This window comes from Ambystoma mexicanum, chromosome 1q (assembly GCF_040938575.1).
Source record: "Ambystoma mexicanum isolate Mex_15411 chromosome 1q, UKY_AmexF1_1, whole genome shotgun sequence".
NCBI classification, from domain to species: Eukaryota; Metazoa; Chordata; class Amphibia; order Caudata; family Ambystomatidae; genus Ambystoma; species Ambystoma mexicanum.
The window spans coordinates 1,225,080,897-1,225,108,184 of NC_090922.1; the positions used below are offsets into that span (position 1 = coordinate 1,225,080,897).

The window sequence follows — 27,288 nt, forward strand, 5'->3', positions numbered from 1 at the left end:
GCTTGAGGCTCTTTTGACCAAAAAAAACGAAATTTGAGAAAAAACGTGAAAAAATAGCACTAACGCTCGAGAGCAATAGCACGAGGATCCCAACGTGCGGTAAAAATCTGAAGATGGCTGCCAGAGGTGGGGCTTAGGTAGAGGGCAGTCATTGGCTGTGGTCAGTATGACGCAGAGATCAGTGATTGGTTACAACTACGAAAGACAGATCAGAAACGAAACTGATACTGGTTTTTTCTTTACCGAGGATTCCCAGCCTGACGACGGGGAATATTCATGAGCATGTGAATCCATGCCAGACCCCATGCTGGAGAATAAGCAGAATCGTGAAGCTGCATGGTGGGGTTGTCTGGCCTGGAGTCAAGACTGAAGCAGCCAAAGTCAGCTATCTTTACTTTACTTTCGTATTTGTACCGTGCACCCGATTACCCGTATGCTTACCACAGAGACGGACATGACATACAGACAGATAGGGGGATTATCATTAGCCTACAAGGGTGATGTGCTGAATTTATAGGTCTAGCAAAACAGGAGCGTTTCCAATTTCTTCTTGAACAGGTTTGTCGATTGCATTTCTCGAATATCCAGTGAAAGTTTATTCCAGGCCAGAGGGGCAGCTATACTGAAAGCTCGTTTTACAATGACAGGTTATCAGTGTTGTGTTCCTGGATCTCAGCCGTCTCTGCTTCTCCACAATGCACTACTTCGAATATGCTGGCATTAAGCCTATCAAGCATGTGCGCGTTATCAGTAACATTCGAAAGGTAATTCTGGCTTTTACTGGAAGCCAATGTAAGCTGCGCCTGGCCTCTGATATGTGGTCCCTCCATTTTAAGTTCTTAATCATTCTAACTACACTATTTTTAATGACCTGCAGGTGTCTGATTTCAGATTGGGCAATACCAATTAGGAGGCTGCAACAAAAGTCGATCGTTGAGTCTATAATGGCTCTAGCTATAGTCTCTGCCATGTCTTGTGAGATAAAAGGACGGAGATGTGCAAGCAGTTTTATGTAATATGGCGATGTCGACACAAGACTGCTCACTTGTGCTTTCATGTTCAGGCTTTGATCTAATGTAATTACCAATGTTTTTAATTTTTTCTGAGTATCTAGTGTGAGTTTGTCTATGATGAAACTGCTACACAGAGGGCTTAGCTTAGCTCTATTCTGGAAAAGAGTGAACGTGCGAAGGATGAATCATCCCTGGTTAAAGTGCAAACAAAGAACACCAAGAGTGCCAAGTTGAATTCCTTTAGAGTATTTAAAACCTGCAAAAAGGGCAACTCGTGGTCTCCTGTCACGTGAGCCAAGGATGAAAATCGAGTTCGAAAATGAGTCCCAGAAACCGATAGCGAGCGCTCGCTCCCATGTATTCTAAAAGACAAGGATACTTTGCAAGGCCGAGTTCAAAGACAATCTTCATGGCAGGAGGCATGGCCGATGAGAGATGCAGGGGTAATTGGGTGGGGAGGTAGTGTAATGCCCCATCTCCTTGCACCTGCGTCTGGGCTTACGTGCTGCTAAGTGAACCGAATGTTCCAGACCTGGCACAAGCGTGCCAACCAATTGAAGTAGTCCATATAACAAAGGACCTTATAGTTTGAAGACCAATGAGAAACTGTATCTAATGTTTCTGAAGATGACATGTTTTAGAGGTAGGCATTTGTGGTCCACCTGATCGTGGGCAGCCAACCACAATCCTAGTTCATATAGAAAATCTATTTAGATGTTCCCCTTAAGCCAATCCCGACCCTAAGTAGGTTTTTCATTATTGCCACATAGTATGACATCACTTCTGATGTATTTTTGAGATAAAAGTTATGATGTGTGATTGATTTTGGGAATTTATAGCATGCTCAAAACAGACCAAAACACTTAATGACGCAGATGACTTTTGCTGAAACGAATATCCAAAATTATTGAAATATCACATTCCATCCATAAGTGCAGCACAATTGCGCCCAAAGGACATGACAATTGCAGCAAAACTGGCTAAACTTTATTTAAACAAAAAGGCTTAGGGCTTTACGAAACTGTGACAAAGAATCCAAAGTCCTGATTTCCCTGGGTAGGCTGTTCCAGAGTCTAAGTCCAAACACCGAAAATCTTCTATCCCCTCTCGACACAAATGTAGATGAGGGATGACTAAGAGCGCTTTGTCCCTTGAATGTAGGCATCTGGACGGTTGGTAATGCTCAAGATTGTCCTTCAAGTAATCCGGTGCTAGGTTGTTCAGCCACTTTAATACCAGACAAGCTATTTTAAATTTAATGCGGTCCTCAACCGATAACCAATGGAGCAAACGGCGTGAAGGTGATACATGGGTGAATTTAACCCACAAACCAGCCTGCCCGCTGCATTCTGCACCCTTTGCAGTCTGCTAAAATTGCTGAGAAATCGAGCATCCGTCCGTTGGTTTTCGTTGTAACTCTAATTTCCCATCTTCCGAGTTGGTTTGGTTATTTGGACATTGAATTTATCTGTGTGATCCCATCCATTACATATGCAAGTTCCTAAATGACCCTAGGCTCACTAGAATCTGTGTTTCACTAGATCAGAAAAGTATATTGTCAAGTTGATATTACTATGTGATTTCTTGCTCAGCGTCACAGTAGAACTGATCGGGTCTACTACCCTGGTATTACTGAAAATAATCTAAAAGTAACTATTGCTTTTGACTTCCCCAGAACTCCTGTTAGGTGTTCCAAATACGGTTATATGCTTTGGGTCTGTGCACCTTCAAGCATAGTGTTGTGTTTTTATAATTGTGGTTATATATAATGTGATATTACTTATTTCCCCAAAGATTTATCTGGGCCTACTTGTATTTAAATAAACCATTTATGTATTACAATACATAGTGTATCAGTATTTCTTTGGGCCATTGTATTACAATTTCATTTGTACTGATTCTACAGCCCTCTCTCCCTCCTAAGATAAGCCTGGCTGCTATGTCTACGCTACCCTGAACTCAGGTGGTACAGCCTTACACTAAGAGTGGAGTCTTGTACTGCTTAAGTTGAATAGTTTTACTAGGTCCTTAGTTGGACTTCAGAAAAACTGTCCTAACAATGAGTCCTCCAAAAAGTTGGGTGCTCAAGGGCACAACCTCGGCTGGGAGTTTCCTGGGCTAACCTTGGGCTCCGGCAACACAAACTTTGCCAGAGTTACGCACTGCTTTGTTCAAGCCTATTTCCTACCCTGCACTAATTGAATGTGCTATTAGTTTCCTTAGGTTACAATGAATGACAACACTTGCCCCACTTCTCTGGAGATTTGCAAAACACCATTTCACATCACATACTGGTTTACTATTCAGTATTCAAATTGAACCTGTTCGCACTTTTCGGTATCTACTAAAGTTTCCACTTTGTTAAGTTCAGAGACAAAGCTTAGGTGCAAGCGTTACCTTGGGAGGCAAGAGGAGACATGTGTTGGTGGCTCCTCCTGTGTATTTGATGACGATATGCATACACTGCCAAAACCAGCACCATGATGCATCCCATTATACCACCAGCGACAGGTCCCACTGGAGCACTTTTGACCATGTTCAAAGCGATCGCGTCATCTCCTAAATCGATGGAAAAAAAATTGCATTTTTAAACGCGAAATCTCATGTAAATAAACAAGGCACACTAGATCGTAAAAGGGCAGATTAACTACATTTAACAACTTTCCATAATCAGAACGCTTGTAGAGGCCAGTTTTCAATCAGAGTTGCCCTGAGGTGCTGTTCGAAGGCATGATTACCCAACTCAAAAGGTAATTCCGGGTCTGGGTGCTATATAAATAAAACAAATAAGGATGAGAGGCTAAGCGGACCTACTGGTATTTGAACCCGTGACCTTACACCTGCATCTCTGCAATAAATGCAGTAGTACACTAAGCTGTGTTGCCATTATGTGCACTCAAACAAATCATAAGCTATACATAACTGAGATATTGTCATGCACAACTGATTATTGAAATTGTATAGGTACTGAAAATAAAAAACATTACATTCAGTATTGTATGTTGTATTGAGAGAAAACTGCCAGTCACAGTGAAAATGCTGAACACCGAAAAACCATGAAATAGCCATTATTATTTTACATTCTAGACTTAAACCATGGTCATTGGGAATTTGGGATGCAGGAAGCTGCAGGACTAACTTTGGAATGGACAGAGTCGGCGAGGGAAGCACTGCAAAAATACAGGGAGGGAAGCGAGGGTAATGACTGCATGCAGTAAGGAGGCGGCAGGGCGCCAAGAGGCACATGGGTGCGCAAAATACGAATGTCGGCTGCAGTGGACGTTGATGGCCGAGCTGGGAGGAGGACACAATTCCAGACACTAGTCGAAATACCTGGAACTCTGCAAACCCCAATGGACGAGAAGTCAGCAACATTCCCAAAAAAGTGCTAATAAAAAGATGAGCGAGAACTTAGAAGGGCATTTGTGTCGGGATGATAGCTCAGCGGCAACACACTAGTCTTGAAAACAAGACGATGCAGCACCACATCGGTTCAATCCCTCAGTCCGCGCTTTGAAACATCTATGAAGCGCATTATAAATAACCCATTACAATTACATTACAGACATAAATGAAGGCCTCTGAACTGTCATGCATTGGAAAATGTTGTGAAGGAAAATTAGTACCAAAACATACTCATTTACTTAGAATATTTTTTATTTTGCAGCTTTTATACCAATCTGGCCGTCAATCAGTATTTACAGAAATGCTTCAAGATGGCAGGAAATACCAAGACTACTCTTCCAACTGCTGTACACTGCCCTTCTCCGAGACGTAAATACCATTCAAGAACTTTCTTATATCCTTGTTCTTTACAGTGGTGGCCTGCTGAATCAAGGCAGCTGAATTAGATAACAGTTCAATGTAATTTCCTTCAAGAATCAGTTCATCTTTCTGGGCTTGAGAAACTGCACTGTTAACACCTTGCCTCATGCGCACTCTGCGGATGTACTTCTCTCCCAAGAAGTGACGGATTTCAACGAGTGTGCCAGTCTTCTGAATAACTACGTTAATGGAAAAGTGAGCGTACACAGACCGCATCTTGTAACGAAAGCCCAATGTGACACCCTTGATCATGTTTTGCACATGGCTGCAGATTGTGCACACTGTGGCCAGCTCCTTGCGATTACCCCACCATTTGCCAACACACAGCTTCCGGTGCTTCTTTCCCATCAGACAGAGCTCTACATTGATGTGGTAGTCCTGACGTAGACTTCCCCTGGGGCCCTTCACAATAACAATACGGCCCTTCAATTTGATGTTGACATTTTCGGGGATGTCCACAGTCTGGTTGTTGAGTTTGGTGTTCATTCTTGGAGGAGACTGAATAAAGCAAAACATACATGTACCCCCCCTGCCCGTCATAATGTCACTGTGTACCATTATATCCTGTTTGCCACATGCCCCGTTTAAACCACTGTTTCTAGCTTGTATGAGGTGATATGGTAGACTATATCGTGCATTTCACGGTTCGAGAAGCGCTTTGCCCATCTCAAATGAATGCTAGCGTTTACCTGTACTTGCTTCTGACGTATATCCCATTTGGCATAGGCAAGCGTGTTCTCTGCTCTCACTTTCCTGATGAAAGGCGGGTTTAGCTGGTGAAGTCATATTACAAGGACTCTCGCCTGCCTTAGAGCGGGTGCAAAGCTTTGGGGCGTATATTCACCTTGGTAAAATGCATTACGCTATGCTGCCTTCACTGATTACACCAATGAGCACGGCAGAGTGCAGCTGGCATCAAAGGCCTGTATCATGAGGGTTTGTTCTTGGTCAGCAATAATGTTTCAGGGTGTGACCATGCCCAGATAGGACGACTTCCCCCTCGCCCCCCTCCGCCACTGAAACTCATGTGTTCATGTGGGTATAAGAACGGTCCGGAGGAGGAAGGGGGTTCACTTGCACCAAAGTCTCGTATGGCCGTCGGTAAGGTGTCTGCTACTGCTCTACTAATACATTGTTCATCAATCCACTGGAATCGTGAGTAATCATTGTTGGGTACGTTTTTCTAAAGTCCAACTGGTGTGGGACTTCATAAGACTTATCTTTTGGTATTAGGGACCCAACTCTTAATATAGGCCTGTACTACACAAGTCGGTAGAGAGGCTGAGCAGCTAGGCTTATTTTAGGAGCGAGTTATGTGAGCTGTAGAGCAGTACAATGAAATCAGTTCACACATGTATCCAAGTAAACACTGACTCACTTATGGTATATTAAAATATATTTATTTATATATACACAAGACACCAGCAAGTCGGCGAGGGAAGCACTGCAAAAATACAGGGAGGGAAGCGAGGGTAATGACTGCATGCAGTAAGGAGGCGGCAGGGCGCCAAGAGGCACATGGGTGCGCAAAATACGAATGTCGGCTGCAGTGGACGTTGATGGCCGAGCTGGGAGGAGGACACAATTCCAGACACTAGTCGAAATACCTGGAACTCTGCAAACCCCAATGGACGAGAAGTCAGCAACATTCCCAAAAAAGTGCTAATAAAAAGATGAGCGAGAACTTAGAAGGGCATTTGTGTCGGGATGATAGCTCAGCGGCAACACACTAGTCTTGAAAACAAGACGATGCAGCACCACATCGGTTCAATCCCTCAGTCCGCGCTTTGAAACATCTATGAAGCGCATTATAAATAACCCATTACAATTACATTACAGACATAAATGAAGGCCTCTGAACTGTCATGCATTGGAAAATGTTGTGAAGGAAAATTAGTACCAAAACATACTCATTTACTTAGAATATTTTTTATTTTGCAGCTTTTATACCAATCTGGCCGTCAATCAGTATTTACAGAAATGCTTCAAGATGGCAGGAAATACCAAGACTACTCTTCCAACTGCTGTACACTGCCCTTCTCCGAGACGTAAATACCATTCAAGAACTTTCTTATATCCTTGTTCTTTACAGTGGTGGCCTGCTGAATCAAGGCAGCTGAATTAGATAACAGTTCAATGTAATTTCCTTCAAGAATCAGTTCATCTTTCTGGGCTTGAGAAACTGCACTGTTAACACCTTGCCTCATGCGCACTCTGCGGATGTACTTCTCTCCCAAGAAGTGACGGATTTCAACGAGTGTGCCAGTCTTCTGAATAACTACGTTAATGGAAAAGTGAGCGTACACAGACCGCATCTTGTAACGAAAGCCCAATGTGACACCCTTGATCATGTTTTGCACATGGCTGCAGATTGTGCACACTGTGGCCAGCTCCTTGCGATTACCCCACCATTTGCCAACACACAGCTTCCGGTGCTTCTTTCCCATCAGACAGAGCTCTACATTGATGTGGTAGTCCTGACGTAGACTTCCCCTGGGGCCCTTCACAATAACAATACGGCCCTTCAATTTGATGTTGACATTTTCGGGGATGTCCACAGTCTGGTTGTTGAGTTTGGTGTTCATTCTTGGAGGAGACTGAATAAAGCAAAACATACATGTACCCCCCCCTGCCCGTCATAATGTCACTGTGTACCATTATATCCTGTTTGCCACATGCCCCGTTTAAACCACTGTTTCTAGCTTGTATGAGGTGATATGGTAGACTATATCGTGCATTTCACGGTTCGAGAAGCGCTTTGCCCATCTCAAATGAATGCTAGCGTTTACCTGTACTTGCTTCTGACGTATATCCCATTTGGCATAGGCAAGCGTGTTCTCTGCTCTCACTTTCCTGATGAAAGGCGGGTTTAGCTGGTGAAGTCATATTACAAGGACTCTCGCCTGCCTTAGAGCGGGTGCAAAGCTTTGGGGCGTATATTCACCTTGGTAAAATGCATTACGCTATGCTGCCTTCACTGATTACACCAATGAGCACGGCAGAGTGCAGCTGGCATCAAAGGCCTGTATCATGAGGGTTTGTTCTTGGTCAGCAATAATGTTTCAGGGTGTGACCATGCCCAGATAGGACGACTTCCCCCTCGCCCCCCTCCGCCACTGAAACTCATGTGTTCATGTGGGTATAAGAACGGTCCGGAGGAGGAAGGGGGTTCACTTGCACCAAAGTCTCGTATGGCCGTCGGTAAGGTGTCTGCTACTGCTCTACTAATACATTGTTCATCAATCCACTGGAATCGTGAGTAATCATTGTTGGGTACGTTTTTCTAAAGTCCAACTGGTGTGGGACTTCATAAGACTTATCTTTTGGTATTAGGGACCCAACTCTTAATATAGGCCTGTACTACACAAGTCGGTAGAGAGGCTGAGCAGCTAGGCTTATTTTAGGAGCGAGTTATGTGAGCTGTAGAGCAGTACAATGAAATCAGTTCACACATGTATCCAAGTAAACACTGACTCACTTATGGTATATTAAAATATATTTATTTATATATACACAAGACACCAGCAAATAAAAATGTGGCAACTACTAATAACATTCACTGTGAAAGTGGAATCCAAGAAACAATGCAGGTGAGTAAATTTTTCTATGATTTTCATATCCAGCGCACAGAGTGACGTCAATTAAGGGCAGTATCAGCACTTATGTATATCATCGTTTCAAAATTGAGATTGGAGGGGAAAGTTAGTCAGAACACAACTAGCAACTATAAACAACAAATACACTCTCCCAGAGGGGTACAGGCAGTCTGTTTCCTAGCAATAAAAGTGCTCACAATTAAAACCTATGGAGGAACCAGCATTGCTAAAGCAAATAGGATCAGAAGATGGACCTTTGGGAAACCAGTACAGACAGGTCAGCTGAACAGTTCCAGTTTTAATGACGATCTTCAGATGAAAGGTTAGTTAACCAGTCAGTGGCTTTGGAAGACACACATGAGCTCAAGGGGAGCCTACCTGATAGTGTACAAGCTGCCAGGCCTGCACAAAGCAGTTGAGGTGAACTCTCAATTGAAGAAAACGGCACTTCCCAAGCCAGGAAGCACCGAAAATGGCACAAGGTAATTACAACCCAAGTACCTTGAAACATCGTTGCTGGCTTCCTTCTAGGTGAAACGTTGCAGTCCTAGATTCCTGCTCCTTGATCGTGGTGACTTAAGGGGGGGACCTCTGGCGGGTTTCTACAGCAGCACTCGGGAAAAGGGGTCGGCAGCAATGGATTCAGCTCACCCCAGCGGCTTTATGGTTTTGGCGCATTTCTCTTAGCGCCAAGAAGAAACTAATATCACTGGTCGGATTCTCTTCAATTACTTGGTCCTGAACTCTGGTGAGGGGGGCTATTGGTGAGGAATCCTTGCCTCTGGAGGTCCACATGGATGCCTGCAAAGTTTCAGCCGGATTCGATCTTCTGAAGACAATGCACTCGATAATGGTCAAGGTACCCTGGGTATTGGGATTCTGCAGCTCAGGAAAGCCACAGCAAGTCGGGGGATGGCCCAAAAGGAAGAAGGTCTTCAGCCTAGTTGGTCCCACCAGCCGAATGCGGACGTCGTCCTTGGCGGGTCTTCACTGTCAATGTGAAAAACTGAGTCAGCACAGCATGCAAGGCTTCACCAGTGCTTTCATGGTCCTGGAAGGTGCTGCTGGCGTGTCTGCTCATCTTCAGAATCCTTGTTGCAATGGTCGACTGTCTGTAGTCCAAAAATCATTGCCTTTTATGCTGGATCCCAGTCATTCATACACTCAGAGCTGTCAATCACTCAGGACAGCCAGCCGCCCAGTTAGAATACCTACAGACAAAAGGAGGTTTCAGGCTCCCCTCTCACTTCCTGCGTCCCCAGACACACTGGAGCCTGGGTGGGATTCGAGCCTGAAGCCCGCCAAAAGCAAAGTTCGCAAAGAAATCAAATCTATTCTAAAGGATAGAAGAAAAGCCCAGAAGGAACTGACAATCGAAAAATGGCACACAAAAAAACACCAGGGCCATTTTGGAAAAATGGTCACCCATGGGTGTTGTACTGCAGATGAGAAAAAGAATGAGTGGTAAAAAGCTTCACTCAGGCGATTAAATTAAAAAAGAAACCAGAGTCCAGTAAATGTGCTGGGGGTCTCTCAGGTAAAAGGGCCTGGCACAGAACAGAAGATTCTCCCCAACAGTCATTTCTGCCACGACAATGTACATCATTTAACTATTCCCTAAATAACTAAACCACATTTAAAATACAAAAAACGGAGCAGTTGCCCATGTTAATATGCATTACCTATTGACCCCATGTCATGGACATAGGGACTTTTGGCTCCCACAATGCCCCCAAAACATTCCTTCTGGAGCGCACAGTAGGCCTTATCCAGATGCGTCTTGCCATCGCTGTCCAACGTACACCACTCGCAGTCCAACACCCCAAAACAGTCCCTGTACAAAGAAGAGAAAACATGTGAGCAGAGTACTTCTGATTTCTCCATCCACCTCCGCTGAGCTTTTACAGTCCTACTCTGATATATCATTCTTGAACAAACGATAGAACAGGGAAAACTGCAGGGGCGAAATCCCATGTACACTGAGAAGAAAGCATTATTTGTGGTTTCAACTGTTGACTTTCTGGGAAAAGGAAAAGCGAGGTGTTTACGGAAGGCGAAGAGGGGACACTAGCTTAACCAATTGATGGAGTTTTCTGTGCGGGTCATCATAACACAGAAACATACATGAAGTGGCATCAAACAGAATAGAGACCACACATGTACTGTGAGGTGCAAAATTGTTTTTTACGCGCTTTGTATTTGAAGAGGAGCTAGGGTAGAAAGGAGGCCACTGCCAATTCCTGTTACAGCAAGTGATCGCCCGCTTCCCCCAGGAGGTACAAGAGGACATTAATCTTCAGATACGCAAACGCACGGGGAGATCTAGAAAATGATCTACTCCATTCCAAGGAAAAATAGGCCCGTTTGTTTTAGTTTTGCCAATGATACGCGTGCAGGTGTTTACAATTCTGACGCAGCTTATCGGAAAAGTAGAAAACATGCTTTCAAGTCCAGCCATCATTCTGCAGCCAACAGTTACTCTTAAAACGCATTTAAATCGGACTCGACTACCAGAATGTGATACTATACATCTAAATGTGGACTACAATACGGGTATTCATTGGTGGTTCTGGAACAGATAATATATCCATCTGTGCTTGCCTGAAAGCTACAAAGCAAGCCATCGTGATTTACATTCACGCATGCCATTGTCCACAAGAAGTAGGTTTCAGACATGCACAGCATGGGTTGTAAACAGAAGCGAAATATGAAGGTGGTGAGTAAAAAGGCACTGACCCACTCTCCGTCCTCTGGTTACAGCGAGTGTTGATACACTGAGGAAGAGCATCCTGATTAGGATCAAGCGCTGTGAAGACCATCGGCTCTTGGTGGACTTCACAACTAGGATTCCTAAATAATGAGAAGAAAAAAAACAAATTCTACGCATCACGCATTGGTTCCTTAGATCAAGAGAGTGACACGGATAATGAGGCAAAGGTGAATAACAATGTTGGATTACACACTGAAATACCCTGGCGAATTACAACAACAACAAAAACATCAGAAATGCTATATTTCATATGCCAAAAATTCCACCAGAAGCCTGAATCCATTTCTACAATGATGAACTAAAGACATACAATGCGGGGAGAATGCAATAACATACAACAAAGCACAGGTGAAAGGACTTCAAAGAACACTGCAGGAGCAAAGCAGCGTCAGAACCTCTCATGTGCTAAAACATACTGTGAACCAGCCACAGTTAGACACAACTGCCGTCCCCAGGACCTTGCGTTTATAATTAGCGAGAACATCACACCTGATGATGGTGCTAGAAACAGAGTCACTCTGGTGTCAACAAGCGTGGGCCTACCCTGCCAACGCATAACGAAAATCTATACAGAGCCGACAATATGCACCCCAACTAAGCAGCTGATGCTATTAAGAGAGTCTATGAACTTAACCAAAGTCATGTTGGGAGAATTCCTTTGTGCTTCTTCTGTGTTGAGGTGGAGAGGAATATTTGCACAACTATGCAACAAGTAAACCTTCAAGCTCTTCCCAAATGTGCGGATGCAGCCAAAGCAGCACTTTCAGCAGAGGGGCAGGGTGGTTAAAAGATGCAGTAAATATTTTTATAAACATTCAGCAGGTGAATGTTCACGGAATACATCTTTCTTTGCGCTGTAGGAAAAAAGGGACTGCAAAATAACAGCTAATTTTCTAAAACGGATAGTTGAAGTCTTTGGGCTGTGACCTGGCCAAATAACGTTCAGCAGGAGAGTTCAAGGTCAACTGGAGGTTCCGGCCACTGCGACCCATTACGGTATGGTGAGGAGAGTCCCAAAGTCTGTTCTATTCCAAAGGGGGAAAAAAACTCTTACATTTGTGGTTATGGGACAGCACTTCGGAGTTGTTAAAACGTTTCTGAAGAGTTTGACTTTCTAGTTTAGTAACAAATATTTCAGTGCTGTAAATGAGGCTTACACACAGTAAGGACGAATTTGAAGTCCCAGAAGTGGTGACTGAAGACAAACGTGACCGGATGCTGGTGACCGTACACAGGTCCAATTGCGAAGGTTCCCCAGCGGTGTAGGTCTGGCAAGCCAGGGTTCCTTCGAATGCTGGGGGAATGTTCCTATTTGGCATTTGACTCTGCCCGTCAGCAGCCCTTGGTCATAAAATTCCTACCTAGTATTTAGTTGGGCTGCACTGGGAAAACAAAGGATCTTCTGGGAGCAGAGGGGTCTTGGACCTTTTAAGGTTGCAAGCCAGCCTGGTCAAGGGGAGAGGGAGCTGCTCATGGTAGCCACTAGTTTAGGAGTAGCCTGAAGTCTGCAGATCTCAGCAGTGATTAATCAGCATTGTGTGATCTTGGGTGGGTAACCACAACAGGGCTATCTTCAGGTTGAGACTTCTCAGTGTGAAGGACCATGGATACAGAAGACTTCCCAATAGGGATAGTATTACAAACACAACCTGTTGACATCCCTTTTTGAAATAGTAAACAAATCTTGTAATCTTCCGCTCCAACCACTAGATGTCAGCCTTTGCAAAGCATGTGATTTTAAGTGGCTCCACAAGCCTCAGAAAATGTATGCATGCTAAATCGCATTCTACTATTCCATGGTGACTGAGGAGCGTGTGATACTAGGTAAACACCACAGTACGAAAAATCGACATTAAGCAAAATCCAAGCTTTTCAAGTTACTGGAAATTGATAGTACATTGTATTACCTGCTCTCTGCATTAGTAAGATTGCCAGTACATTCGTTGACCTCCAGGGGGCACTCGCATGGGCATTCACATTCATTCTGTTCCATCCTTGGAAAAGAAAATGCAAAGATTTAGACGCACTGAAATAAAGGCAACCATTCTGACTTACACATCTAAGCCATTATTGACCTCATTAGGAGCAATCAGAATCGTCTAAATGCAGTCCATAATCTGTTATTTGACCTCATTCGAACAGTCTCCCTACAAAAGCAGATTAACTAACACCCGATACTTTATGTACATTTTTATTGTAACAAAGTGCTAATAGCCCTCTAGACCTCAGGAGGGGGCCATTATAACTTGGAACAAGGTCCTTCTCCAAGGTATGTGCCTCAGTTTTGACAAGAGCTAGAACTTTGTGGCGACAGAAGCCCACGATAACGACCCTCCAACTGGAAGTCTTGATATATGGCGAAACACAATCTTAGATGAATTTAATAGCACCTTCCAGGTTAACATTTAAATATAATCCTATTAGCCACATACTGCTGTTTTGGAAAAATACTATACCATACATCGATGCCCAGGGCCATAGTGCACTTTTTCATGAGAACCACTATGTTACGAGTATGCCTACCATTGCTAGATGCAAGAACTCGGCCACTGCCTTAATATGCACATCTAGACAAGCCACCCACTGCACGTGGGACCTTGTTTGCATTAATTCAGCGCGGTCTCATAGCAAAACTCACGACTAACGAGGAGCTCCATTTATAGTCACACAAATGGAGAGTATTGGTTTTTACTGCAAGGTTGGCAGCGACAATTAAGGTTGCACAGCAAGCAGTACTCTTAATAAAAGAAGAAAATATGGTTTGCCCTCTTGGCGTCTTGCTATGAAATTGACTAGGGATGCACCGTTTCCAAAGCAGCACAATTCACTGTGCAGCCGAGCCGCCTTTCAATTGAAAGCGCCTGTCTCCTACCTGTGACAGTTGAGGCACAGCCGGTCCACCATGCTGCAGGCGCAGAAGGCCAGGGAGTCGCAGGTTTCATTGACTATTCCCACAAAGGCGTTGGTGCCGGGGATCCGGGTCAGTCTGTATTTGGAACAGTGACTGCCGTGCACGAGGTTTGTCAGATCTCCCTGGAGAAAACGAGAGTTGTCAGCAAGATTGGATGGTCCAACATATTTCCCCGGCAGAGGACATATTGTCCTATTTCACACATTTGCTGTTGATTCCAATAACAATGGAGTCACAGGAAACTAGGCGTCCAGCCGCTGTTCTCTTTACAAGCACAAAAAGGTGGGTTTCTGCCACAAGCGTCATATAGTGTGCATTAGAAAAGCGTTGGTTCATAACATGCATTGTCAATGCAGCAGCAATACAAAAGTATGCTCCGGAGAACAAGATGTAAATAAAGGCCGATGGGGTTCCATCTAATTTCTTAGATATGGAGGATTTAAAGTAATCAAAAACGTTCAGCTGAACACAGAGAAGAAGCGAGATTTTAAAAGGAAACTCACTGGAAAGATAATACACAATGAAGCACATATATTATTTTAAAGGAAAAATGAATGTAATGCAGGAATAATAATCTCACATATTACTGAGCTGTTCTTTTAACTTGGATCATACATTATTCTAAACATCGCTTAAGACATGTGAAAAATGTACAAGGAGGGAGCATTAGAAAGTGTACACACACACACACACACACACACAAATTAGCAAATATGTAAGATACCAATATTTAGAGGCAGGTTTCTTCGGTCTATGCAACCCACACTGAGGATTGCATGCATGTTTATGGAACCTGAGCTGGTAGACAAAGAATACAGCACAAAGTCACCCAGGCCTGAAGTCTCGCAGGTCGGGAGAGGAGCCGGAACAAATGACCCACAGAGAAAGCCAGAAGAAAAAGCACCAGAAAGGGACAAATAGGAAATCAAAGCTGAGAGTCGGAAAAAGGAAAACTATGAAAAATTAAAACAGCTGTAAATACACTGAAGAAAGCTGGAGTGGCTGAAACCCCCCCCCCCCCCCCCCCACACCAACAAAACAAGGGGGTGACGGGAATACGACATGCAGGGTTGACAAAGCGTTCAAACTGAATATAAAACTGGCATCAAAATCAAAGCGGATATGTCGAGTCTGTGAGGGAAGCTGCCTCCAGAGAGAATGGACAGAACGTAGCGTTGCGTATATACTTCCTTCTCCGATTCATTTTGCACATTTCACCCCAGCTCAATCAGGTTATTCCCTGCCAACTGGCTAGTAAATTACACAGTTCACGAGACCGATGGTCTGTTGCGTGCCTCCAACCTTCTTGACCTCACAAACACTGGAAAAGGGATGGTGGACTAGTCTTAAAATGACCCTGCCAACACAGATTCATTTATACGCAACACAACACCACTTACCACGAGGCTGGTGTTAAATTTATAAAACCTCTGCACTGTTCGGTCAGTGAAACTGTTGCAAAGGTTTTTCTTCACAAAATTAGGGTGGTTAAGGATGTCATTTGCTACCAGTGGTTCCTAGGAGACAAAACACAAGGGTCACACATCCAAGCCAATTACCAAGTCATCCCAAACGTTTAACTTGACAGCCAAAGTACCTTGTGCGTGATATGCTGCTGTTCCACAGGTGCGTGACCCTTGGGATCGATCAGAGTCGGGTGGGCTACAAGGTAACCTCTGTCCTCCATGATGAAACACCTGGCAAAGAGCAAATGTCACAATTTTCTCATCATGTGTCAAAAATGAACGACGGGAAGATTTGCAATAAAAATAAAGCTGAAAATGTAGCTGTGCAATTTCAACCAATCAGAAGTCAAAATAATTTTCCATCAAGTACTTTCAAATGAGTCAGGGTTATTTCTTGCAAAACGGAAACGCAGCAAATTTCGCCATGTTTCAGAGGAATGTTAGGTGGGTGAGCACTTTACGAAGGATGAACTTCAACTACAACATGTTACACTAACCCATTTTTTTATGAAACCGCAGTAATACATTGATTCGGTAGAAATGCTCTCTGCGCTGCCTTGAATCGATATTTTAAAGTAAGTGACCCACATAAAAAGTTAAACGAACAAAACAAACTTTCAGGGATCCAAACAAGTGCCACCAGGACACATCTAAAAAGCCGCCTGGGTTCTTCCAATCCATACTTCTGGAATAGAGCACTTTCACAGCAGCACACACTGAACCATCATCCATTAACAAAGGAATGAGGGAATGAATCCGAGCATTGCCCAACAACTAGACTTTCAGCCAACCCAAAACACCTAAAGAGGAGACTAACGCAAGGCCTATGTTGTGGGAATGCTTGGTTTGCCATTTAGTAAGTGACTCTACAACCCATAGAAGGCAACATTGATCTTTTCACGGTGTGTACCTTTGTGCGTGACCCTAAAATTGCACGCTTAACTTCGTCCCAGTATTAAGTGGAGTCAGATGAGCAAAACTGGTCGGTATGTGGCTCCTTAAAACCATACCTTTCAAGGTTGAACAACCGAGGGGTTATTCCTCATGACAGCAACAGAGTTTATTTTCGGGCTGCGTGCTATGAATGCCATTTTATAGGGGTCTTAACGATGAACGTCAAAGGCTTAATGTTCTGGGGCCCGCATGCCCCACACGTTAATGGCTTCTTGTAAAGAATGTCTGTGGCCATCATGTTTACTGTCAATTAAACCCCAAAGTACATGAACAGGGATGTACCTTTTGTCAGAGTCGTCACCTGAACAGAATGATAACATATGTGCTTCCGGTGCAGGACAGCATTTTTCATTGCAGAGCCCTTATTTACAGTTTTCAAAGCTATATACACACATCAAGATGCCCTATCCATGCGTCTTCCGACAATGGCACTTCAGTTTTGGAATGGAAAATGCTTCCTTGTGTACAGAGTTGTTAGGGGAGTTTTCCCAAAATCCTACTGGTAGTAAGACTTTAGTAAGCTATCCCAGTGGTTTGTAGATCCCAAACTTTTAGTATCAGTCTGTACTAGCTCAGGACCTTGGTAGAGTGGCAGAGCAGTCAGGATTATCTTAAGAGGAAGATGAGAGCTGTAGGTAAGTACACTGAATCTTAGCTAGACAGGCACAACAGAGAAGCACTTACATTTATAATTATATAAAAAGTATATATTATATTTACACCAGAAACACTTTAAATACTTCAGACGTTTACGGAAGAACCCGTGGGAATACTTGATAATCCACTTCAAAGGGCACTTTCACTTTTGTGTTTGTTCACGGTTACATTTGTAGCAACGTTAGAAAAGGAAAAGACCAGCTTATCGTATTATCGGTTATTACAAACTAATGCGGTTTTCAACAGGTTATACAATAGTACATTTACTCTGCAAGCACATACAGTAAAGTCACTTAAAGGGAGGGAAGGAACAAGTTACTTACCTGTAACTGTTGTTCTCCAGCATGGGTCTGGCATGGATTCACATGCTCATGAATATTCCCCGTCGTCAGGCTGGGAATCCTCGGTAAAGAAAAAACCAGTATCAGTTTCGTTTCTGATCTGACTTTCGTAGTAATAACCAATCACTGGTCTCTGCGTCATACTGACCACAGCCAATGACTTCCCTCTACCTAAGCCCCACCTCTGGCAGCCATCTTCAGATTTGGAAGCACGTGAAGTGGCAGTATGACCAAGTGAAGAGCCGCAGAGGGGTAGGCGGGAGGGTTCGCATGTGAATCCATGCCAGACCCATGCTAGAGAACAACAGTTACAGGTAAGTAACTTGTTCCTTCTCCAGCATGGGGTCTGGCATGGATTCACATGCTCATGAATAAAGAATACATAGCAGTACACACATGCACAACCACGGGAGGTGGCAAAGGCTCAATATTAAGCATCACATCAAACTCAACATTAAGCATCTTACCTCCTCACCAGGCTCACCTCAGGCGAACAGGTTGCGCAGCACTGCTTGGCCGACCCTGGGCTCCTCCCTGGAATCCCGGTCGACGCAGTAGAATTTCGTGAAGGTGTGCGTCGACCTCCACGTAGCAGCCCTGCATATGTCCAGCAGGGGCACACCAGATAGGAACGCCGTGGTAGCTGCGATCGCTCTGGTGGAATGGGCTCTCGGACGGCCAGGCAGCGGTCGGTTTGCCAACCGATGACAGTACATGATACAGCCGGAGAGCCATCTGGAAATGGAAGCCTTCGAGAGAGCCTTCCCCTGATTGACAGGTCCAAAGTTCACAAAGAGTTGTGACGTCTTCCGAAAACACTTCGTGCGGTCCACGTAGAACTTCAGCGCTCTAGCCACATCCAGCGAGTGCAAAGTCCTCTCAGCCGGCGACGAAGGCGACGGGAAGAACACAGGCAACACCAAGGGTTCGTTAAGATGGAAGTCCGACGGTACCTTGGGCATGAAGGAGGGGTGCGTCCTGAGCACTACCCTCATGTCGTGAAAAGTCAAGTACGGGGCCTTGCAGGAAAGGGCCTGGATCTCTCCCACTCGTCGTGCGGAGGTGATGGCCACAAGAAACGCTGTTTTCCACGACAGAAATTTCAACGGAGCTGAGTGCAGAGGCTCGAACGGAGGTCCCATGAGCTTGGTCAGCACCACGTTGAGCTCCCACGCCGGGGCCGGAGCCTTCACCGGCGGGAACGATCTGAACAGTCCCTTCATGAACTCTTTCACCAGACGATGAGACCACAAGGACGTCCGCCCCGTGGTTCTGGTGTATCGGGAGATCGCAGCAAGATGAATCTTGATGGACGCGTGTGCCAGTCCAGCTTTGGCCAGCGTCAGCAGGTACGGCAGTACTTGGGGGGCCGTAATCCGTAGAGGGTTAATCTTCTGTGCGCCGCACCAGACAGAGAACCTCTTCCATTTGTGTCCGTAGCATGAGTCGAGGACGCCCTGGCCTTTGCAAGAACCTCTCTGCAGTCGGCCGGTATGTCGTATCCTCCAAACTCTAGCGCTGCAGGAGCCAGGCCTGCAGGTTCAGCGATTTCGGGTCGTGGTGGAGGATGGCGCCTCCTTCTCTGGAGAGTAGATCCGCGTCCACCGGCAGCTTGATTGGCGGGGACGCCGACAAGTCCAGAAGGTCCGGGAACCATATCTGCCTCGGCCACGCAGGTGCGACGAGGATCATCCTGCACCGTGACCTCTTGAGCTGGTTGACGAGCCGGATTAGCAGTGGCAAAGGAGGGAACGCGTAGAGGAACAGGCCCTCCCAGGGGAACGAGAAAGCATCGCCCATGCTCCTCGCCTGGGGAAACCTGCTGGCGAACCTCCGGCACTTGGAGTTCGTCGCCGTCGCGAACAGGTCGATCTGGGGTGTGCCCCACCGTCGGAAGAGGCGATCCACTAGATCCTGCCGTAGCTCCCACTCGTGGCACGAGCGCAGCTCCCTGCTGAGTGAGTCGGCGATGGTGTTTTTTATCCCTGCCAGATGAAACGGCACCAGAAATATCCTTTGGGCGATGGCCCAATGCCACAGGTCCTGCGCCTCCTTGGACAGTGCTGGGGACCTGGTTCCGCCCTGTTTCCTGATGTAAAACATGGTGGTGGTGTTGTCGGTGAAGATCCTCACCACCTTGCCCTTGAGGGACGGAAGGAAGGACCTGAGGGCCCAAAACACTGCACGGAGCTCCAGGACGTTGATATGTAGGGATTTCTCCGTCGGGAGCCAAAGGCCTCTTGCGTGCAGATTTTCGGTGTGCGCTCCCCACCCTTCCAGGGAGGCATCCGTGGTCAGTCTCCTGGTGGGCTGGGGTCTGGAAGTCCAAGCCCGCTGTCAGATGCGCGCGGGTGCCCCACCACCGGATCGCTCGTCGGAAACTCTCGTCGAGTGTGATCCTTTCCTCGAAGCTGCCCGTCGTTTGGATCCAGCGCGCGTCCAGGAACTCCTGCAACGGGCGCATCCGGAGCCTGCACATGGGAATGAGGTAGATGCAGGAAGACATCATTCCGAGGAGGGACTTGATGGACCTCACCTTGGCCGCGTCGGCCACCAACATCCGCTGCACCTTGCCCAGGATGGTCCTGGTCCTCTCCTCCGACGGGGAGGCCAGAAGGGACACTGTGTTGAGCCTCGCTCCCAGAAACAGAGCGTCTTGCGCGGGTACCAGGTGGGATTTGGCGTAGTTCACGGAGAATCCCAGATCCGTGAGAAGTTGGACCGTCCTTGCCGTGTGAACCACGGCAAGCTCCCTCGTCTTGGCTCGGATGAGCCAGTCGTCCAGGTAGGGGTAGACGTGGACCCCCTCGCGGCGCAGCTGCGCCGCCACCGGTGCGAGGCACTTGGTGAATACCCTGGGTGCCGACCGTAGTCCGAAGGGGAGGGCTTTGAACTGGTAATGACGCCCTTGGACCACAAACCTGAGGAATTTTCGGTGCCCCTTTAGGATGGGAATATGGAAGTAGGCATCCTCCAAATCCAATGACGACAGGAAGTCTCCTTCCTCCAGCTGACCCAGGACGTGCTGGAGGGTGACCATCCGGAACTTCTGCGCCTTGATGAACTTGTTCAGACGTCGCAGGTCCAGGATGGGGCGCCATCCCCCCGTCTTCTTCACGAGGAAGTATCTCGAGTAGACTCCGGAGCCCCAAAGCCTCTTTGGGACGAGTTCGATGGCGCCCTTCCTGAGCATCGCTTTTACCTCCAGGAGAAGTTGAGGGACGTGAAGTTCTTTCCTGGCCACGGGGGGGACGCGCGGGCACCTTCTCTGGAACTCGAGCGCGTGGCCCCGGGCCAAGGCGTCCAGCACCCAACGGTCGGTGGAGATGGACTCCCACACGCTGACGAAGCTCGCCAGCCGGCCTCCCACCGGGGTGCTTCGGTGGGGGCCCGACCCCACGGCCGGTTCAATCCTGCTTCGACGAGGCTTTGGCGCCTTGACCTCCTTGGCGACGACGGCGGGGTCCGCCAGACTTGCCTCGTCCTCTGTAGGCCTCCTGAGACGACGAGCGGGCCGCTTGACGGTAGGTGGAGAAACCGCCGCCAGAACCTTTGGAGGCGCCCTTGCCTTCGCTGCTCCGAAAGGGCGTCCGTCGTTGTTGCAGAACTCCCAGTGCCCGGGCCGTCTCAGTGTCCGCTTTAATGGCCTGAAGGGAATCGTCCACTGTTTTGCCAAACAGGTTGTTCCCATCGAAGGGCATGTCCAGGACTCTGGTCTGAACGTCTTGACGGAAGTCCGTAGCCTTGAGCCATCCACGCCGCCTAAGGCAAACGCCGTTGCCCAACTGGCGGAACCCAGTGTCGGCGATGTCCGTCGCAACGGTAATGGCGTGGTCCGAAGCCACCTCACCTTCCTGCAGGATCTCCAGGGCCTCTGTCCTCTTGTCGTCCGGCAGGAAGTCCAGCAGCGGAGCCAGTTTGTACCAGAGCTCCCTGTCGTAGCGGGCCACGATAGCCAAGGCGTTGGCCGCTTTAATTGTCGTCGCTGCCGACGAGATGACTCTGCGTCCCATAGCGTCCAATTTCTTTCCCTCACCGTCCGGTGGGGAAGTCGATGTGGAGGCCGCACCCCCCCCCCCGCTTTCTTCCTGGCCGCCGCGGAGACGACAGAGTCCGGGGTAGGCTGCGCCCGGAGGCACAGGGGGGCCGTGTCCGGGACCCGGTACTTCTTCTCGTACCGGTCTCTTCTAGCTGGCGTCGTGGAAGGGTTCTTGAGGAGGGTGAGGCCCTCATCCCAAATGTCGTCCAATAGAGGCACTGAGAGGACCGTCTTCCTCTTGGCCTCGCGCCGCTGATAAAGGAAACCTTCCTTCTTCTCCTCAGGGCAGAGTTGAAAAAGCTCGGATGCCCTGGTGATCATGGAGTGGAACGATCCAATCTCGTCGGGCGGAGAAGCCCTGGTGGGAGGCGACGACGGTACATCCTCGTCGTATACCTCGTCGTCCGTACCCGTCGCTGCCGTGTCAGTCCCCGTATCATCCCCTCGGGTGGACGGGGAGGAGGGCTGGACGGGGCGCGACGGCTGAAAAGGAGGTGGAGGGTGGATCCTTCTTTTCTTAGTAGGGGGAACACCAGAAGGTCCCGGTTCTGGGTCCCCCGACGGGAGAGGTTCCTCCGTCGGCAACGGTAGTCTCGTCCTTATCTCTGAGCATAAGGACTGTATAGCCAACAAAATGGCCGCCGAGTTGTCTTGCGGTGCTGGCAGAGGGGAATCCGACGGGCGATCAGGGGCCCCGTCGGTACCCTCGTCGTCACCTGCGTCGGGATCCATCCCGACGGGCCGGTCTTCTTCCACGCCGAGGCCGTGGCTTAAGACCTCGACCAGTTCCTCCTCCGAGGTTGAAGCCGAATCTACGACAACGCCCTGCCCCCCCTTTCTCTTCCCCTCGGGGGATTTCACGGGGGTCCTATCGATGGGCACAAAAGAGGACTCCCTCCGAGGTGGCAGGGAGACTCTGAGCCCCGAGGTCGCCACCACTGGTGTAGCCTGCACAGGCTGAGCCAGGGCCGCCGCGACAGTTTCGATAGAGGGCTTGGCCGGATGGATTAAGGCCTTCACCACCTTAGGTGCGCTCACCGCCTTATCCTTGAGGGGGGGCACACCGCCTCGCTCCCCCTCCGATGGGGCCTTCGAGCTCGACCGGGGCCTCTCCAGGAGCTTCGCCGGGTGCTCGGCCTTCCTCTTACCCGACCCAGAGCGTTGGCTCGTGGTTGATGGTGCCGGGGAGGGTGCGCCCTGCCTGGCGCCCGTAGAGCCCGACCGTTCGGCGCTCCCGGTGCCAGCGGACTCGTGGTGCTTGGCCTTATGTTGGACCCCCGTCGCCGGGGCGTCCTCAAAGGTCTTAGAAGACCGCTCAGATTTCTTCTTCTTCTTCTCGCCGGACGGGCTCTTCCCTTCTAGCCAGTTGGCGAGACGTTGATGGCGGTCCTTCATGGTCCGCTCCGACATGTTGCCGCAAAACGCACAGTCCTTCTCCACGTGCGTCTTGTCCTCATGTAGGCAGTAGAGACAAAAAGAGTGTTCGTCCTCCTTGAAGACGTTCTGCAGCTGGCATCCAGGGCAGACCCTGAACAGCTTTCCGGGCGTCGAGCTTCCCTTCTCCTGGGCCATGACCGGGCCTGAGAAACCTCTGGAGTCCTCCAAAAGCGTAGCTCGACGAATCTTCACCCTTGAGGGGCGCAGACGAATCCGACACGGGTCCCCGTTGATCGGATAGAGAGTCGGTGGAGCTTGAGGCTCTTTTGACCGAAAAAAAAACGAAGTTTTTGAGAAAAAACGTGAAAAAATAGCACTAACGCTCGAGAGCAATAGCACGAGGATCCCAACACATGAACGTGCGGTAAAAATCTGAAGATGGCTGCCAGAGGTGGGGCTTAGGTAGAGGGCAGTCATTGGCTGTGGTCAGTATGACGCAGAGACCAGTGATTGGTTATTACTACGAAAGTCAGATCAGAAACGAAACTGATACTGGTTTTTTCTTTACCGAGGATTCCCAGCCTGACGACGGGGAATATTCATGAGCATGTGAATCCATGCCAGACCCCATGCTGGAGAAATGGTTAGTTGGTGTAGCATGAGCTTAGTTCAAGGGTCTAGAGATGGCTTCTTTGCTTGGAAAGTCTTTTAAGTCCAAAAACGCAACCCCTAGCTAAAGGCAGTTTGTAGACGGCTTGAAGTCTTGACAATCAGCGAATAATGAAGATTTCTTGTGGATTACTTCCAGTGTTTAGAGTTAATGAAGCTGCAAGTTCACATCTAACAAAGGAGACCTTAAAGACTTCAAAAGGGGACACAAGCAATGGCTTGTGTCGGAGGTAAGAGGGGGTTGCGCTGGACACCTCTACGTGCACTCCAATGCTCTGGAGCGACTTCTTGGAATAAGGTAAGCAATACCCTTTTCCCCACAGTACCTTAGGTCCGCCATGTTTCAGCTCTGGGCCCAATCTCTGTATTCCTTGGTCTGGTGACCGAAAGCAGGACAATGGACGGGATCTCTCAGCAGCAGTCTCGAGGGAGGACCTGAGCGCGACATTCAGCAGCTTCTTGGTTTCGGGCGCCTTTTCTGCAGCACCAACAAAGCACACGGATCGCCCCGTCAATCTTCTCTGCTTCCAGCAGTCCCACACTCTGGTGAGAGGGTCTGGGTGAGTGGGATCGGATCTCTGAAGTGTCCTTATGGGTTCAGCAAAGATTTGGATGGATTCGGCCTTTCCACAATGATGGACTCTAAATAGGCAGCTGGATTCCTGGTATTGGGGTTCTGCAGCTCTGGAAGCTCCTAGGACCTTGGGAGATGGCTTGTTTCAAAGTTAGTCTTGGGACTGGTTGTTGCCAACAGCCAAAGGGAAGGAGTCCTCTTCGGAGCTCCTCTGTCGCATACAAAACTGGGTCAGGACAGCAGTGGTTGCTTCATGTTGTTGCAAAGGGTCTGCAGGCGTCTCTGATCATCTTCTTTGGTTACTTCGGTTTCCAGTGGTCGACTTGCTTTTCACTCCAGAAGCCTCAACTTTTATACAGTTCCAGCACACACTCCTCTGCAATCTCTCAGCATTTTACAAAAAGGGGCATTTGGCTGTCCAATGAGGACAGCCAGACCCCCTGCGGGAGCTGGACCTATTCAGGCACACTAGCAGACAAAGGACAGGCGGGGTGGAAAACTCCTCCCCTACTTCCTGCCTGCCCAGACACTCTGGAGCCTAGGCGGGGATACCTACTGGTTCCTGCCAAAGGCAAAACCCACACGCTGACCTCCCTCTCCCAGAACGGCGGATGAAGGGCAAACAACCATGCTAGTAATGGCGAGAAAAGCCGGTAGGCCCCAAGTTGGTACTTGGGTGTCCCTATTGTGGACTACTGAGGGTATGGACACAGGCCGCGGTACAAAAAATACACAATAGTTGGCAGAACACATCCACTGGCACCAGCCATAACTAGGTGATGGTTGATGTGACTAAAAATTCACAGGAGCAGAGAGGAGGGGAATCCTAGGTATCCATTTGGCACCCCACTGAAGTGTTGTGTGCCAATCTCTCAGACTGTAGAGTTTTGGGAGAGCCACTAAGTATCTCTCTATCCTTAAGAACTGTAGTTACTCTAAGATATAGAAAAGACTCAAAGGATGACGCAAGGGGTTCTCAGCAACACCGCCCATAAGGAGCTGTGTGCTGCAAAAGTAAAACACTGATGCCTTAAAAGAGTTATGGAGGAAAGTAGACTCCATAGGACCGTAAAATACAGAACAGAGTTATAAAAAAAGACAGCCCATGAGAATGAATGAGTGGAAAAAGGCTCCACTCATTCAGGTTTGAAAGAAAAAGGTCTAGAAGTCCAGCAAAAAGTGCTGGGGGTCTCACCAGCAGAGGGGATAAAGCATATAAATGATAAATCGCCCTAACAAAGGTCGATGCATGCAACCCTGTTGAATGGTAATCAATGTAACAGTTATTTATAATGCCACAAAATGGCAACACTGCTGTATCAAGCACTATATTCAAAATAGTTACCACTAAATGCTTCCAGGCATCATCCGGTTACTCATTTTGAAGACTTGCACCTTTCCTAATATGTTTCAGGAAAATATGATTTTATCCCCCACCCACCCCCAGGTTGCATGTAAATCTGTAAGAGGATAACGTAAATGTGCTTTCAGCAGATGCAGAACACAAAATATTTCACCAGGTTACAGAATCTTACCTAATCTTTGTGCCACCATCTTGATTGCAGACTGGGAGCAAGTCCATAAGAACTTTAAAGAAGTATCTCAGGGTAAAGTCAATGCCCATCACAGCCACTGTATGGCCAGAAGTAACATGTGCACTAGGAAATAATAATTAAATAAAAATCAAATTGCGGCCGAGTAAAGTTAACTATTTTAACAAATAAATATGAAGATGAACATGAGGATGTTTCACCATCCGAGAAGGATACATAAAATTAGATATTTTAAAAAACACTTACAACCAAAGAGTACACAATTGACATTGGAATTGTTCCATCTGTAGGCTTTTTATGTACGTTTTTTTTAAATGATTTGCAAAATTTCTGGACATGCCAACAGTTACTTGATGATTTTAATCTGACCGTACTTAACACTTTTTTGAAAACATTTCAGTAATTTGTTATTTTAACAGAAGTTAAAATGCTCAGAGTAATGCAGATGAACAGAACAACATGTAGTGGTTTACAAGTAGTTCCTTTATAACATTTAAGAGTACACGTTTATACAACTAATTTAATATGGTGCTATGGTTGTTTGTGTTAGGGAGAATTCTCAAAGATGTGCCAATTCCCTTCACTTTAGAGACCCCCAGCAACTTTGCTGGATTTTGAGGACTTGATTTTTTTATCTGGAAAGAATGTGAGCCTTTTTTCCCCACTCTTTCATGTATTTTGATGTGTGTTTTACTCTTGTGTTCTTTGATTATGGAGTTTTAAGATAACTCCACAGGCATCTTTTCATGTGTGTTACACAGCACCCTCATTGCAGTGACACAGGGATGTCTTTTTAAACTTCCCAAAGGTTTAAATACCTTCTCTGGGATAAAACTACTGTTTCCCAGAGAATGTAAAGTTAAATTGACTTTACTAGTCTTTTTAAATTCCTAGACCCAGCACACACTATCTTCCTAGAGTGCTGGAGGGGCTACCTAGTGTCCCCTGCGTCTAGAAACTCATGTAGCAGTCAAATGCTACCCTTTTCTATCGAAATGGCTGGTGGCAGTGGTTTTACAACAAGCTACCATGATTTTTCCTGACTGCGAACACTGGTAGCTAAAAATTGCAGCACATGTTTTTCAAGATGGCACCTTAAGCCCCTTTGTTTAAACAGGTGTGGGTCTTTTTTTTCCCTCGCCATTTCTTTTTTGAAAGGTCCTTCTAGTGTTTGTCTCTGTGCGCCAAACCAGGTTTGGTCACTTTGTTTCTATGTCTTTGGCCGGCTTCAGGACTGAAGACCGCCTCTGGCGTCTGAGTGTTTGGGGTGGGCAGGAACATGAGGGAGGTGCCCGAACTCCCTGTGCTTAGTCTCCTAGGAGACCCAAATGCACCCTGGCGTGATTGGTTGGCTGACTGTCCAGCAAGGACAGCCACCCTGCTGGGTGAGTGGCAGCTAGGTTGGAATGAATGGGAGAAAACTGTTTAAAAGGCGAGTCTCTTGCACTGGAAAGCAGAGTCGAACACTGGAACGAAAGAACCGAAGTCGCGCTGCAAGAGGACAGCTGCTGCAACTCCTGGACCGTTGGTTTGCTTGGTGAAG

General features: G+C 47.3%; 1 protein-coding gene and 2 pseudogenes across 1 annotated transcript in view; all 3 read right to left on the bottom strand.

The window, feature by feature from the left end:
* Positions 1–27,288, bottom strand: part of CACHD1 (cache domain containing 1) — a 648,022-nt gene that overhangs the window by 53,463 nt on the left and 567,271 nt on the right. Inside the window, exons 17-24 of the mRNA XM_069641991.1 lie at positions 25,728–25,850; positions 15,713–15,812; positions 15,516–15,632; positions 14,077–14,237; positions 13,112–13,198; positions 11,171–11,284; positions 10,117–10,268; positions 3,411–3,572 (exon numbers count right to left, since the gene is read on the bottom strand). Coding sequence (XP_069498092.1) covers positions 3,411–3,572; positions 10,117–10,268; positions 11,171–11,284; positions 13,112–13,198; positions 14,077–14,237; positions 15,516–15,632; positions 15,713–15,812; positions 25,728–25,850 — 1,016 coding nt within the window. The remainder of the gene's footprint in view (positions 1–3,410; positions 3,573–10,116; positions 10,269–11,170; positions 11,285–13,111; positions 13,199–14,076; positions 14,238–15,515; positions 15,633–15,712; positions 15,813–25,727; positions 25,851–27,288) is intronic.
* On the bottom strand, positions 4,699–5,324 carry LOC138522143 (large ribosomal subunit protein uL6 pseudogene; annotated as a pseudogene).
* Positions 6,799–7,423, bottom strand: LOC138522159 (large ribosomal subunit protein uL6 pseudogene; annotated as a pseudogene).